Source organism: Oncorhynchus mykiss, chromosome 1 (assembly GCF_013265735.2).
Source record: "Oncorhynchus mykiss isolate Arlee chromosome 1, USDA_OmykA_1.1, whole genome shotgun sequence".
Lineage (NCBI taxonomy): Eukaryota > Metazoa > Chordata > Actinopteri > Salmoniformes > Salmonidae > Oncorhynchus > Oncorhynchus mykiss.
In genome coordinates, this window is record NC_048565.1 from 4,261,432 (window position 1) to 4,277,926 (window position 16,495).

At 47.1% G+C, this 16,495-nt stretch overlaps 1 protein-coding gene across 5 annotated transcripts in view; it reads right to left on the reverse strand.

The window, feature by feature from the left end:
* Nucleotides 1–85: 85 nt before the first annotated feature.
* The window catches only part of LOC110524992 (sushi, nidogen and EGF-like domain-containing protein 1), a 153,622-nt gene continuing 137,212 nt past the window's right edge, over nt 86–16,495 (reverse strand). For 3 of the 5 annotated variants that reach the window (XM_036983011.1, XM_036982966.1, XM_036982857.1), the window contains 9 exons: nt 15,737–16,015; nt 15,118–15,265; nt 13,576–13,658; nt 12,377–12,487; nt 7,136–7,252; nt 4,496–4,583; nt 1,849–1,931; nt 1,718–1,745; nt 86–1,600 (listed from right to left, as the gene is read on the reverse strand). In XM_036983011.1, coding sequence (XP_036838906.1) covers nt 1,720–1,745; nt 1,849–1,931; nt 4,496–4,583; nt 7,136–7,252; nt 12,377–12,487; nt 13,576–13,658; nt 15,118–15,265; nt 15,737–16,015 — 935 coding nt within the window. In that variant the 3' untranslated portion in view covers nt 86–1,600; nt 1,718–1,719. Of the gene's footprint in view, nt 1,601–1,717; nt 1,746–1,812; nt 1,932–4,495; nt 4,584–7,135; nt 7,253–12,376; nt 12,488–13,575; nt 13,659–15,117; nt 15,266–15,736; nt 16,016–16,495 lie in introns of all 5 variants that reach the window. The other 2 variants (XM_036983052.1, XM_036982893.1) reach the window with 2 other exon arrangements.

Here is a 16,495-nt window from a genome sequence, read left to right on the forward strand (position 1 = left end):
TTTCCACCATAATTTGCAAATAAATTCATAAAAAATCCTACAATGTGTTTTTCTGGATTTTTTTTCTCATTTTGTCTGTCATAGTTGAAGTGTACCTATGATGAAAATTACAGGCCTCTCTCATCTTTTTAAGTGGGAGAACTTGCACAATTGGTGGCTGACTATGTGCCCCCTGTATGTGAGACATGAGGTATGTATAATGTTTTGATTTTACACAGGTGTGAACTGTTTATGATACATTTGTCATCCATCATGAGTGAAAATTCTGTTAAAAAAAAAAATATGACATAGAATAGTTAGAAATGATTGATGATTCTGGGGCCAAATCTCATTGATGGTTGTAGGGGTCAATCATGTTCCACTTGTTAGCTTCCTCCAAATCCTCATTCAAGCTGCGGCTACAACAGGTCAACCTCTGGGCAACATGGGTCATCCAATAGGTCAATCTCTGGGCAACATGGGTCATCCAACAGGTCAACCTCTGGGCAACATGGGTCAACATGGGTCATCCAACAGGCCAATCTCTGGGCAACATGGGTCAACATGGGTCATCCAATAGGTCAATCTCTGGGCAACATGGGTCATCCAACATGGGTCATCCAATAAACCAATCTCTGGGCAACATGGGTCATCCAATAGGTCAATCTCTGGGCAACATGGGTCATCCAATAGGCCAATCTCTGGGCAACATGGGTCATTCAACAGGCCAAACTCTGGACAACATGGGTCATCCAATAGGTCAATCTCTGGGCAACATGGGCCATCCAATAGGTCAATCTCTGGGCAACATGGGTCAACATGGGTCATCCAACAGGCCAATCTCTGGGCAACATGGGTCATCCAACAGGCCAATCTCTGGGCAACATGGGTCATTCAACAGGCCAAACTCTGGACAACATGGGTCATCCAATAGGTCAATCTCTGGGCAACATGGGCCATCCAATAGGGCAATCTCTGGGCAACATGGGTCAGCATGGGTCATCCAATAGGTCAATCTCTGGACAACATGGGTCATCCAATAGGCCAATCTCTGGGTAACATAGGTCACCCCTCATAGCCTGGTTCCTCTCTAGGTTTTTCCTAGCCACTGTGCTTCTACACCTGCATTGCTTGCTGTTTGGGATTTTCTGTACAGCACTTTGTGACATCAGCTGATGTAAAAAGGGCTTTATAAATACATGTGATTGATTGATCCTACAGGCAAATCTCTGGGCAACATTGGTCATCCAACAGGCCAATCTCTGGGCAACAAGGGTCATCCAACAGGCCAATCTCTGGGCAACAAGGGTCATCCAATAGGTCAATCTCTGGGCAACATTGGTCATCCAACAGGCCAATCTCTGGGCAACAAGGGTCATCCAATAGGTCAATCTCTGGGCAACATGGGTCATCCAACAGGCCAATCTCTGGACAACATGGGTCATCCAACAGGACAATCTCTGGACAACAGGGGTCAACATGGGTCATCCAACAGGCCAATCTCTGGTCAACATGGGTCAACATGGGTCATCCAACAGGCCAATCTCTGGTCAACATGGGTCAACATGGGTCATCCAACAGGCCAATCTCTGGTCAACATGGGTCATCCAAGATTAGCTTTCTGAAAGTAGAAAATATCAATTTTATTTTAACTGAAACCAAAGCAAATTGTATTACATTTGAAATTAAATCAATATATTTCAGTAGATTGCTCATTGTAATGTCTGTTTTTACCAACCATTAATGTTGTCTGTTAGTTCTTCTGTCTGTCCAAACAGAGAATAATGACATGTGAAAACAACAATATGAATTAATATTAAAGCCAAGAATTACTTCATTCAGGTGACCGAACTGTTCAATCAAACTCACTGGGGCTTTTCTTGGGAAGCAGTGGTGGTCCACAGATCTCTCGATAGCAAATATCCTGCTGGACTTTATACGTTATTTTATACCTGGGGGGTACAAAGGGGGAAAAATAGCTTATCTACTAAACATACAAAGTACATGTAAATACTGATTATTCAACATGCTTCTTGTAGGGATGAAACCCATTTACATTCTGGAAATTAGTTATACTAGTACTATATTTAACAGGTGTCAGTGTTTTTACAGTATGCCTTCCTTCCCTAGGTACCCCTGTCTCTTACTGGGTTCAAATCAGGGAAGATACATCCCTTCCTTCCCTAGGTAACCCTGTCTCTTACTGGGTTCAAATCAGGGAAGATGCATCCCTTCCTTCCCTAGGTACCCCTGTCTCTTACTGGGTTCAAATCAGGGAAGACTTCAGCATATAAAGAAGTTTACAGTCTATATTAAATCAATTCTGACATGAACACTGCTCAAAAAAATAAGGGCAACAGTAAAATAACACATCCTAGATCTGAATGAATGAAATATTCTTATTAAATACTTTTTTCTTTACATAGTTGAATGTGCTGACAACAAAATCACACAAAAAAATATCAATGGAAATCAAATGTATCAAACCATGGAGGCCTGGATTTGGAGTCGCACTCAAAATTAAAGTGGAAAACCACACTACAGGCTGATCCAACTTTGATGTAATGTCCTTAAAACAAGTCAAAATGAGGCTCAGTAGTGTGTGTGGCCTCCACGTGCTGTATGACCTCCCTACAATGCCTGGGCATGCTCCTGATGAGGTGGCGGATGGCCTCCTGAGGGATCTCCTCCCAGACCTGGACCAAAGCATCCGCCAACTCCTGGACAGTCTGTGGTGGATGGAGCGAGACATGATGTCCCAGATGTGCTCAATTGGATTCAGGTCTGGGGAATGGGCGGGCCAGTCCATAGCATCAATGCCTTCCTCTTGCAGGAACTGCTGACACACTCCAGCCACATGAGGTCTAGCATTGTCTTGCATTAGGAGGAACCCAGGGCCAACCGCACCAGCATATGGTCTCACAAGGGGTCTGAGGATCTCATCTCGGTACCTAATGGCAGTCAGGCTACCTCTGGCGAGCACATGGAGGGCTGTGCGGCCCCCCAAAGAAATGCCACCCCACACCATGACTGACCCACCGCCAAACCGGTCATGCTGGAGGATGTTGCAGGCAGCAGAACGTTCTCCACGGCGTCTCCAGACTCTGTCACATCTGAATTTGCCAATCTTGGTGTTCTCTGGCAAATGCCAAACATCCTGCAAGGTGTTGGGCTGTAAGCACAACCCCCACCTGTGGACGTCGGGCCCTCATACCACCCTCATGGAGTCTGTTTCTGACCGTTTGAGCAGACACATGCACATTTGTGGCCTGCTGGAGGTCATTTTGCAGGGCTCTGGCAGTGCTCCTCCTGCTCCTCCTTGCACAAAGGCAGAGGTAGCGGTCCTGCTGCTGGGTTGTTGCCCTCCTACGGCCTCCTCCACGTCTCCTGATGTACTGGCCTGTCTCCTGGTAGCGCCTCCCATGCTCTGGACACTACACTGACAGACACAGCAAACCTTCTTGCCACAGCTCGCATTGATGTGCCATCCTGGATGAGCTGCACTACCTGAGCCACTTGTGTGGGTTGTAGACTCCGTCTCATGCTACCACTAGAGTGAAAGCACCGCCAGCATTCAAAAGTGACCAAAACATCAGCCAGGAAGCATAGGAACTGAGAAGTGGTCTGGTCACCACCTGCAGAACCACTCCTTTATTGGGGGTGTCTTGCTAATTGCCTATAATTTCCACCTGTTGTCTATTCCATTTGCACAACAGCATGTGAAATTTATTGTCAATCAGTGTTGCTTCCTAAGTGGACAGTTTGATTTCACAGAAGTGTGATTGACTTGGAGTTACATTGTGTTGTTTAAGTGTTCCCTTTATTTTTTTGAGCAGTGTATATATATTCCAAAAGATATAGCTGATGGCTTTCAGAGTTCAATACAGGACTGTAACGTTAGCCAGCCAACATACCCAGCTGGGCTAGCAAGCCAGCCAGCCAACATACCAGCCAACATACCCAACTAGGCTAGCAAGCCAGCCAGCCAACATACCCAACTAGGCTAGCAAGCCAGCCAGCCAACATACCCAACTAGGCTAGCAAGCCAGCCAGCCAACTTACCCAACTAGGCTAGCAAGCCAGACAGCCAACATACCAGCCAACATACCCAACTAGGCTAGCAAGCCAGCCAGCCAACATACCTAACTAGGCTTGCAAGCCAGCCAGCCAACTTACCCAACTAGGCTAGCAAGCCAGCCAGCCAACATACCAGCCAACATACCCAACTAGGCTAGCAAGCCAGCCAGCCAACATACCCAACTAGGCTAGCAAGCCAGCCAGCCAACTTACCCAACTAGGCTAGCAAGCCAGCCAGCCAACATACCAGCCAACATACCCAACTAGGCTAGCAAGCCAGCCAGCCAACATACCCAACTAGGCTAGCAAGCCAGCCAGCCAACATACCCAACTAGGCTAGCAAGCCAGCCAGCCAACATACCAGCCAACATACCCAGCTACATGTGACATGAGTGTATAGACATGCAGAGGAAGTCCGCGTCCGCTGTTTGACACTCACAGGTAATGGCAGACTTCGCCCACCCAGACGGGCACGCTCTTGGTTTCAGAGTAGAGGCGGGTACACGGGTGGGGCACTCGCTGGCAGACTGCAGACAGACGTGGTCGCGGCAGGACAAAGATAAACACAGATATGTGTTAAAGCACTGAGAGGAGAGGTTCTGAAGGAAGAGGCAGTTAAAAGGGCTGTTAAATATGACATGAGGGATTGAGGAGAAGACAAAGGGAGGAAGAAAGAGGGAGAGAGGGACATTAGGTGGGAGAGTGATAAGGGGGGGGGGGGGGGGGATTTGGTCAGAGGAAGAGAGAGAGAGAGAGAGGGAGGAAGAGGGAGAGAGGGACATAAGGAGGGATAGTGATAGGGAGGGAGGGATTTGGTATGAACAGAAAGAGAGAGGAAGGAAGAGAGAAGATGCAGAGAAAGGGATTTTTTTATTTTTTTTATTTTACCTTTATTTAACCAGTTAAGAACAAATTCTTATTTTCAATGACGGCCTGGGAACAGTGGGTTAACTGCCTGTTCAAGGGCAGAACGACAGAACCTTGTCAGCTCGGGGGTTTGAACTCGCAACCTTCTGGTTACTAGTCCAACGCTCTAACCACTAGGTTGCCGCCCCAGCCGCCCCAGATTTGGTTTGAGGAAGAAAGAAAGAGAGAGAGAGAGAGAGAGAAGGTGAAATAGAGGGAGAGAGAGAGAGAGAGAGAGAGAAGGTGAAAGGGAGAGAGAGAGAAGGTGAAAGAGGGAGAGAGAGAGAGAGAAGGTGAACGAGAGGGAGAGAGAGATTTGTTCTGAGGAAGAGAGAGAGAGAGAGAGAGAGACAGGGGGATTTAGCCTGAGAAGGAGTGAGAGAGAGGAGAGATAGGGAGGGTGGAATTTGGCACTCCTCCCTAGTGATTGATGGTTTTAGGAAAGAAATGTTTAAACAGTTTGACTGAGGGTGTTTAGACGTAGAAATGTACAGTATAGAGCCTCACAGTTGATGTGTCTTAACACACATAATACAGACAAATAGAATGTATTTACAAAAGTCACCTTGTTCGAGAGAGATTTACACGGTTATCGAAATGTTATGCCAGGGTACACGAAAACACAGACCTTATTTTAACGGTTTCTAAGATTCTCTATGGGGGGAAAAAAGAATGGTGGAAAAAAAACGTTTGGAACCATTTCCCTGTTTGACCGCTAGGTTTTATGGGAATTATGACTCATACTGTGGTACTCTATTAAAAAGAGAAGTGGGCTGTGTGTGTGTGTGTGTGTGTGTGTGTGTGTGTGTGTGTGTGTGTGTGTGTGTGTGTGTGTGTGTGTGTGTGTGTGTGTGTGTGTGTGTGTGTGTGTGTGTGTGTGTGTGTGTGTGTGTGTGTGTGTGTGTGTGTGTGTGTGTGTGTGTGTGTGTGTGTGTGTGTGTGTGCCATCTCCTACATTGCTGCAGCATAACACCTTGCGTTACTGGTGAACGGGACTGGACAAGTTCAAACCAAAGGCAAAGCTTTTATTTGCAAATAACCTATTTAGTTTTGAAGTGCTTTGTACCTGAATGGTGATATTATAGTTATGTTATGACTTGCAAAGTTCTATGTTCTATGTGAGGATGTTGCTGGGTAGTTATGGTGCTGGGTAGTTATGGTGCTGGGAAATGATGTCCTCCTATTGCCTACCTGGTTAAATAAAGGTAAAATAAAAAAATAAAATAAAATATGAGGAAGACATCTGAATCTATTTTTTCTGACAGCCCAAGACAGCTGATCTGAGAGAAAATGCAGTTGTTCTATGCCAAACTAGAAAAAAAAAAATGGTTTTTCGGCTGTCCCCAACCGTTTTGGGTTCCAGGTAAAAACCATTTGGGTTCCATGTAGAACCATTTGGGTTCCATGTAGAAGCATTTTGGGTTCCATTTAAAAAAAAAAAATGTACCTTTATTTAACTAGACAAATTCTTATTTTCAATGACGGCCTAGGAGCAGTGGGTTAACTGCCTTGTTCAGGGGCAGAACGACAGATTTGTACCTTGTCAGCTTGGGGGTTTGAACTTGCAACCTTCCGGTTACAAGTCCAACGCTCTAACCACTATGCTGGTAGAGCATGGCGGTTGCAGCGCCAGGGTTGTGGGTTCGATTCCCACGGGTGGAACCATTTTGGGTTCCATGTAGAACCATTTTGGGTTCCAAATAGAACCATTTTGGATTCCAGGTAGAACCATTTTGGATTCCAGGTAGAACCATTTTGGATTCCAGGTAGAACTCCCTGTGGAAATGGTTAAATTTTATTTTAATTTTTTACATTTTGAGTCATTTAGCAGATACTCTTATCCAGTAGTGAGTACATACATTTCTCATCCTTTTTTTCCTGTACTGGCCACCCGTGGGAATCGAACCCACAACCCTGTACTGGCCACCCGTGGGAATCGAACCCACAACCCTGTACTGGCCACCCGTGGGAATCGAACCCACAACCCTCGCCATGCTCTACCATCTGAGCTACATGTAACCCAAAACAGTTCTACTTGGAACCAAAAGGATTCTACCTGGAACCAACAAGGTTCTTTGAAGGGTTTTCCTATGGGGACAGCTAAATGGTGTGTATGGCACTCCAATGTCAATGTGTCGTGTGGTGGAGACCAAGACAGAAGGCATGAACTCACACAGCTCACACTGCCTGCCCTTGAAACCGGCTATGCAGTCGCAGATGTAGGAGTCGCCGCCCTTCGCACACGTACCCCCGTTCAGGCAGGGCAGACTCCGGCAGTCCTGGGACGACTCTGAAACACAGCAGCTGCTGTCAGGACCCCGAGTTAAGTGGAGCCCAGCAGACAAACCACCAGCTCAGGTTTCACTAAGGCTGCCTGCTATCCAAATTCAACCTATTCTCTTTTTAGAGCACAACATTTGACCAGAGCCCGTTGGGTAGAGTCCTATGAGTAGAGACCTATGGGTAGTCCTATGGGTAGAGTCCTATGGGTAGTCCTATGGGTAGAGTCCTATGGGTAGAGTCCTATGGGTAGAGTCCTATGGGTAGTCCTATGGGTAGAGACCTATGAGTAGAGCCTATGGGTAGTCCTATGGGTAGAGCCCTATGGGTAGTCCTATGGTTAGAGCCCTATAGGTAGAGCCCTATGGGTTTCCCTATTGGTAGGGTCCTATGGGTACAGTCCTATGGGTAGAGTCCTATGGGTACCGTCCTATGGGTAGAGTTCTATGGGTAGAGACCTTTTGGTTTCCCTACGGCTCGAGTCCTATGGGTAGGGACCTATGGGTAGAGCCCAATGGGTTTCCCTATGGGTAGATTCCTATGGGTTTCCCTATGGGTAGAGTCCTATGGTAGAGCCTATGGGTGTAGCCCTATGGGTAGAGCCTCATGGGTAGAGCCTTGTGGGTAGAGTCCTATGAGGTTCCTCTATGGGTAAAGCCTATGAGTAGAGTCCTATGGGTAGAGCCCTATGGGTAGAGACCTATGGGTAGAGCCCTATGGGTAGATCCCTGTTGGTAGAGCCCTGTGGTAGATTCCTGAGGGTAGAGCCCTATGGGTAGATCCTATGAGGTTCCTCTATGGGTAAAGCCTATGAGTAGAGTCCTATGGGTAGAGCCCTGTGGGTAGAGCCCTATGGGTAGATCCCTGTTGGTAGAGCCCTGTGGGTAGAGCCCTATGGGTAGAGCGCTGTGGGTAGAGCCCTATGGGTAGAGTCCTATGAGGTTCCCCTATGGGTAGAGTCCTATGGGTAGAGTCCTGTGGGTAGAGCCCTGTGGGTAGAGGCATATGGGTAGAGCCCTGTGGTAGATTCCTGAGGGTAGAGCCCTTTGGGTAGAGCTCTGTGGGTAGAGCCCTATTGATAGAGCCCTGTGGGTAGAGCCCTATGGGTAGAGCCCTGTGGGTAGAGCGGTGTGGGTAGAGCCCTATGGGTAGAGTCCTATGAGGTTCCCCTATATGGGTAGAGTCCTATGGGTAGAGCCCTATGGGTAGAGTCCTATGAGGTTCCCCTGTGGGTAGAGCCTTGTGGGTAGAGTCCTATAAGGTTCCCCTGTGGGTAGAGTCCTATGGGTAGAGTCCTATGAGGTTCCCCTGTGGGTAGAGTCCTATGAGGTTCCCCTGTGGGTAGAGTCCTATGAGGTTCCCCTATGGGTAGAGACCTGTGGGTAGAGTCCTGTGGGTAGAGTCCTATGGGTAGAGTCCTATGAGGTTCCCCTGTGGGTAGAGTCCTATGGGTAGAGTCCTATGAGGTTCCCCTGTGGGTAGAGTCCTATGGGTAGAGTCCTATGAGGTTCCCCTGTGGGTAGAGTCCTATGGGTAGAGTCCTATGGGTAGAGTCCTATGGGGTTCCCCTATGGGTAGAGCCCTGTGGGTAGAGTCCTGTGGGTAGAGTCCTATGGGTAGAGTCCTATGAGGTTCCCCTGTGGGTAGAATCCTATGGGTAGAGTCCTATGAGGTTCCCCTGTGGGTAGAGTCCTGTGGGTAGAGTCCTGCGAGTATAGTCATAAGGTTCCCCTGTGGGTAGAGCCCTGTGGGTAGAGTCCTATGGGGTTCCCTTGTGGGTAGAGTCCTATGGGTAGAGCCGTATGGCTAGAGTCCTATGGGGTTCCCCTATGGATAGAGCCCTGTGGGTAGAGTCCTGTGGGTAGAGTCCTATGGGTAGAGTCCTATGGGGTTCCCCTGTGGGTAGAGTCCTATGTGTAGAGCCCTGAGTGTAGAGTCCTATGAGGTTCCCCTGTGGGTAGAGTCCTATGGGTAGAGTCCTATGAGTAGAGCCCTATGAGGTTCCCCTGTGGGTAGAGTCCTATGGGTAGAGCCGTATGGCTAGAGTCCTATGAGGTTCCCCTGTGGGAAGAGCCCTGTGGATAGAGTCGTGTGGGTAGAGTCCTATGGGTAGAGTCCTATGGGTAGAGTCCTATGAGTAGAGCCCTATGAGGTTCCCCTGTGAGTAGTGCCCTGTGGATAGAGTCCTGTGGGTAGAGTCCTATGGGTAGAGTCCTATGGGGTTCCCCTATGGGTAGAGCCCTGTGGGTAGAATCCTGTGGGTAGAGTCCTATGGGTAGAGTCCTATGAGGTTCCCCTGTGGGTAGACTCCTGTGGGTAGAGTCCTGCGAGTAGAGTCCTATGAGGTTCCCCTGTGGGTAGAGTCCTATGGGTAGAGCCGTATGGCTAGAGTCCTATGAGGTTCCCCTGTGGGAAGAGCCCTGTGGATAGAGTCCTGTGGGTAGAGTCCTATGGGTAGAGTCCTATGGGGTTCCCCTATGGGTAGAGCCCTGTGGGTAGAATCCTGTGGGTAGAGTCCTATGGGTAGAGTCCTATGAGGTTCCCCTGTGGGTAGACTCCTGTGGGTAGAGTCCTGCGAGTAGAGTCCTATGAGGTTCCCCTGTGGGTATAGTCCTGTGGGTAGAGTCTTATGGGTAGAGTCCTATGAGGTTCCCCTGTGGGTAGAGTCCTATGGGTAGAGCCGTATGGCTAGAGTCCTATGAGGTTCCCCTGTGGGAAGAGCCCTGTGGATAGAGTCGTGTGGGTAGAGTCCTATGGGTAGAGTCCTATGGGGTTCCGCTATGGGTAGAGTTCTGCGAGTAGAGTCCTATGGGGTTCCCCTATGGGTAGATTCCTGTGGGTAGAGCCATGTGGGTAGAGTCCTGTGGGTAGAGTCCTATGGGTAGAGTTCTATGAGGTTCCCCTGTGGGTAGAGTCCTATGGGTAGAGCCCTATGAGGTTCCCCTGTGGGTAGAATCCTATGGGTAGAGTCCTGTGGGTAGAGTCCTATGGGTAGAGTCCTATGGGAAGAGTCCTATGGGTAGAGTCCTATGAGGTTCCCCTGTGGGTAGAGTCCTGTGGGTAGAGTCCTTGGGTAGAGTCCTATGGATAGAGTCCTATGAGGTTCCCCTCTGGGTAGAGTCCTGTGGGTAGAGTCCTGTGGGTAGAGTCCTATGGGTAGAATCCTATGAGGTTCCCCTGTGGGTAGAGTCCTATGGGTAGAGTCCTATGGGTATACACCTATGAGGTTCCCCTGTGGGTAGAGTCCTGTGGGTAGAGTCCTATGGGTAGAGTCCTATGAGGTTCCCCTGTGGGTAGAATCCTATGGGTAGAGTCCTATGAGGTTCCCCAGTGGGTAGAGTCCTGTGGGTAGAGTCCTGCGAGTAGAGTCCTATGAGGTTCACCTGTGGGTAGAGTCCTATGGGTAGAGTCATATGGGTATACTCCTATGAGGTTCCCCTGTGGGTAGAGTCCTGTGGGTAGAGTCCTATGGGTAGAGTCCTATGAGGTTCCCCTGTGGGTAGAGACCTATGGGTAGAGTCCTATGAGGTTCCCCTGTGGGTAGAGTCCTATGGGTAGAGTCCTATGAGGTTCCCCTGTGGGTAGAGTCCTATGGGTAGAGTCCTATGGGTAGAGTCCTATGGGTAGAGTCCTGTGGGTAGAGTACTATGGGTAGAGTCCTATGGGTAGAGTCCTATGAGGTTCCCCTGTGGGTAGAGTCCTATGGGTAGAGTCCTATGAGGTTCCCCTGTGGGTAGAGTCCTGTGGGTACAGTCCTGTGGGTAGAGTCCTATGGGTAGAGTCCTATGGGTAGAGTCCTATGAGGTTCCCCTGTGGGCCCTGGTCAAAGTAATCCCCTTTAAAGCGGTCTCTCATGTCTCTCATTCTCTCATGTTTCTCATTCTCGCTGTAATACATTGCTATTGTAAAGCTTGGTTGACATTCCCTTCATCCTCCTCGTTGCCAGCTACAGTCCTGTGGCCAGAAGATAAATGATCCATCGCTGTATATATGGAGACGTAATAATTAACATACTGTTTCTATTGAGTGGCGCCTATAGGAGAAGATTAGCATAGATGAGCATAGATCAGCATAGATTAACATATATTAACATAGCTTCCATGTGTCAGACCTCCCATTAAAACTGACTGGTGCTGGGAGATGTAAAGAATGCTGTACTTTCCATATGGACCCAGTTACAGACGAGAGGGTTCCATATCTGGCATCTTAACTACACCACAACTCTGTCCTGCATGACAGATTATACTGTAGCGACCAACACCAAGGCCACCTCCTCAAGAGGTCCCATCTCCCGCTGGGCGGCTACGGTGTTGAGTTGACAGTCGCTGGATCCACTTTTGACCTGCTATTTTAAAATGTATTTTTTTAAATCTTTTTTTAAATTCACTGCAATTTCCTACGATATACAAGACCACCAGAATACCTACCATATACAGGACCACCAGAATACCTACCATATACAGGACCACCAGAATACCTACCATATACAGGACCACCAGAATACCTACCATATACAAGACCACCAGAATACCTACCATATACAGGACCACCAGAATACCTACCATATACAGGACCACCAGAATACCTACCATATACAGGACCACCAGAATACCTACCATATACAAGACCACCAGAATACCTACCATATACAAGACCACCAGAATACCTACCATATACAAGACCACCAGAATACCTACCATATACAAGACCACCAGAATACCTACCATATACAAGAGCACCAGAATACCTACCATATACAAGACCACCAGAATACCTACCATATACAAGACCACCAGAATACCTACCATATACAAGACCACCAGAATACCTACCATATACAAGAGCACCAGAATACCTACCATATACAAGACCACCAGAATACCTACCATATACAATACTACCAGAATACCTACCATATACAAGACCACTAGAATACCTACCATATACAAGAGCACCAGAATACCTACCATATACAAGACCACCAGAATACCTACCATATACAAGACCACCAGAATACCTACCATATACAATACTACCAGAATACCTACCATATACAAGACCACCAGAATACCTACCATATACAATACTACCAGAATACCTACCATATATAGTACAAGACCACCAGAATACCTACCAGGTTTTCTCTTGGACTCCTCCTCTTCCTCCTTCCTCTGGATCTCTAGTGCAAGGCTGATTTTATTGGTTGTCTCCTCCATCCTCTCTAGCTGAATGGGGGGCTCGGGTTCTGCGAGGCAGAATCAAAGAGGTATTGATTCATACCACCATTCAGTACAAATGTACTACTGGTCTATGTGAATGTTAAAATGTGCCACATCATGCTGAAGCTTAGCACCTAAAGATGCTATGTGCTGGTTATACCTGGTTATACCTGGTTATACCTGGTTATAACAACACTTACTAGTGTCACCTGGCTGGTTATACCTGGTTATACCTGGTTATAACAACACTTACTAGTGCCACCTGGCTGGTAATACCAGGTTATAACAACCCTTACTAGTGTCACCTGGCTGGTTATACCTGGTTATAACAATACTTACTAGTGTCACCTGGCTGGTTATACCTGGTTATAACAACACTTACTAGTGTCACCTGGCTGGTTATACCTGGTTATACCTGGTTATACCTGGTTATAACAACCCTTACTAGTGTCACCTGGCTGGTTATACCTGGTTATAACAATACTTACTAGTGTCACCTAGCTGGTAATACCTGGTTATAACAACACGTACTAGTGTCACCTGGCTGGTTATACCTGGTTATAACAATACTTACTAGTGTCACCTGGCTGGTTATACCTGGTTATAACAACACTTACTAGTGTCACCTGGCTGGTTATACCTGGTTATACCTGGTTATAACAACACTTTCTAGTGCCACCTGGCTGGTTATACCTGGTTATACCTGGTTATAACAATACTTACTAGTGTCACCTGGCTGGTTATACCTGGTTATACCTGGTTATACCTGGTTATAACAACACTTACTAGTGTCACCTGGCTGGTTATACCTGGTTATACCTGGTTATAACAACACTTACTAGTGTCACCTGGCTGGTTATACCTGGTTATACCTGGTTATAACAATACTTACTAGTGTCACCTGGCTGGTTATACCTGGTTATACCTGGTTATAACAACACTTACTAGTGCCACCTGGCTGGTTATACCTGGTTATACCTGGTTAAAACAACACTTACTAGTGCCACCTGGCTGGTTATACCTGGTTAAAACAACACTTACTAGTGCCACCTGGCTGGTTATACCTGGTTATACCTGGTTATACCTGGTTATACCTGGTTATAACAACACTTACTAGTGCGGTGTCTGATGGCCTTTCTGGGCAGTTTGGAGAACTCAGCTGTTATCTTCCCTCTACCATCAATCAGCTCTGTGTATCTAGAAGAAAACAAACAAACAAAATGATGGTAAGCACTTTTACAGAGACAGAGACAGACAGACTGAGACAGACAGACAGACAAATAGAGCCTGAGACAGACAGACAAATAGAGCCTGAGACAGACAGACAAATAGAGCCTGAGACAGACAGACAAATAGAGCCTGAGACTGACAGACAAATAGAGCCTGAGACTGACAGACAAATAGAGCCTGAGACAGACAGACAAATAGAGCCTGAGACAGACAGACAAATAGAGCCTGAGACAGACAGACAAATAGAGCCTGAGATAGACATACAAATAGAGCCTGAGACAGACAGACAAATAGAGCCTGAGACAGACAGACAAATAGAGCCTGACACAGACAGACAAATAGAGCCTGAGACAGACAGACAAATAGAGCCTGAGACAGACAAATAGAGCCTGAGACAGACATACAAATAGAGCCTGAGACAGACAGACAAATAGAGCCTGAGACAGACAGACAAACAGAGCCTGAGACTGACAGACAAATAGAGCCTGAGACAGACAGACAAATAGAGCCTGAGACAGACAGACAAATAGAGCCTGAGACAGACAGACAAATAGAGCCTGAGACAGACATACAAATAGAGCCTGAGACAGACAGACAAATAGAGCCTGAGACAGACAGACAAATAGAGCCTGAGACAGACATACAAATAGAGCCTTAGACAGATAGACAAATAGAGCCTGAGACAGATAGACAAATAGAGCCTGAGACAGACAAATAGAGCCTGAGACAGACAAATATAGCCTGAGACAGACACACAAATAAAGCCTGAGACAGACAAATAGAGCCTGAGACAGACAGACAAATCGAGCCTGAGACAGACAGACAAATAGAGCCTGAAACAGATAGACAAATAGAGCCTGAGACAGACATACAAATAGAGCCTGAGACAGACAGACAAATAGAGCCTGAGACAGACAGACAAATAGAGCCTGAGACAGACAGACAGACAGACAAATCGAGCCTGAGACAGACAGACAAATAGAGCCCGAGACAGACAGACAAATAGAGGCTGAGACAGACAGACAAATAGAGCCTGAGACAGACAGACAAATAGAGCCTGAGACAGACAGACATATAGAGCCTGAGATAATTCACCTTGAATTGTCTCTTTTAACACAAAATAGGTAGGTTTCAACTCAGCATTCCAATATATTTCTGCAATAAGTGTGAAACACTGCACTCTAGTGTCTTATTCCAAGTGATAGTTTGAGACAAAAACCAACACCGCAGTACAGGGCTTTTAAAACATTTACCCAACCCACTATACAACCAGCCCAATGCTGGTTGGTGGCCTACCCGGACATCTCTTCAGAGTGCTCTATCTCCCCAGTCACCCCCAGGTCCTGAGTGAGTCCCTCCCTCCCTCCCTCCCTCCCTCCCTCCCTCCCTCCCTCCCTCCCTCCCTCCCTCCCTCCCTCCCTCTTACCTGGGCATCTCTTCAGAGAGCTCTCTCTCTCCAACCACCCCCAGGTCCTGAGGTTCAGACGGGGCTAGTGTATGACTCACAGGAGTTCCCTGGCCCATGACAGACGGTCTCCCCCTCGTCCTCCCTCCCCATCGTTCCTCCATCGATACTGGTGATTCAGAGGAAACAGAACAAAGAGAAAGAGATGGATTACAGTTGTTGTTGTTGTTGTTGTTATTTGTGAGAGCCCAAGGTAAAGTTCATTGATCATGATCATGTGGTGATAGAGAAATCAATTTAATCAAATCAAATATATTTTTTATAAAGCCCTTTTTTTATATCATCAGTTGTCACAAAGAGCTTTACAGATACCCAGCCTAAAACCACAAAGAGCAAGCAGAAGCACAGTGGCGAGGAAAAACTCCCTAGAAGGCAGGAACCTAGGAAGAAACCTAGAGAGGAACCAGACTCAGGGGGCTTTCTGTCCAGAGGACTGAAACAGACAAAAAAGACACTCCCAGATCGTAAAAGTTTTTTGAGTTGATTCCTGTCTCATTCTGGTGTGTCCGCCAGAGTAATAACAATGTGAAATCTCAGTCCTATAGAAATGGGCATGTTATAGTGGGAACAGAACACTCACATGTGGTGAAGGCCAGGTGCTGTGGTACGCTGTGAATCTGTTCCTGTCCCGTGTTCCTAACAGCCGTGAGAGCAAGGTGGTAGTGCTGTCCCGGAGAAAGCTCTCTCAGGGTATACGTCTCTAACTTCCCATTGGGTAGGAAGCGGCTCCGGGTGCTCAGGCCTCGCGTCACATTGACCACGAAGCCGTCTGGCAGGTTCCTGGGATGGTGGTCCCACGTCACCAGGGCAGAGTTGGAGGTCACATGTGCCAAAGACAGGTTCTGAGGGGGGAGGGGCCCTATGGGGAAGGGGGGGGGGGGGGGGGGGGGGGTCAATGTCATCAGGATAGCCAGAACAGAACAGAACAGTACTCAATAACCATAGTTTACTCATCACATTTTCTTAGTTGATCAGTTATACTTGATTTGAGATGGTCAAAGTTTTCAGGATGGGATAAATTTCAGGATGGGATAAATTCAGGATGGGATAAATTCAGGATGGGATCAATTCAGGATACGATGAATTCAGGATGGGATGAATTCAGGATGGGATAAATTCAGGATGGGATCAATTCAAGATAAGATCAATTCAGGAGAAACTCACAAGAAACAAGGGATGCATTTCTAACTATGTTACACCAGCACAGAGAGGGTATACAGTCTATAGTTTAACTCTCTGTACAGTCTATAGTTTAACTCTCTATACAGTCTATAGTTTAACTCTCTATACAGTTTATAGCAGTTTAACTCTCTGTACAGTCTATAGTTTAACTCTCTAT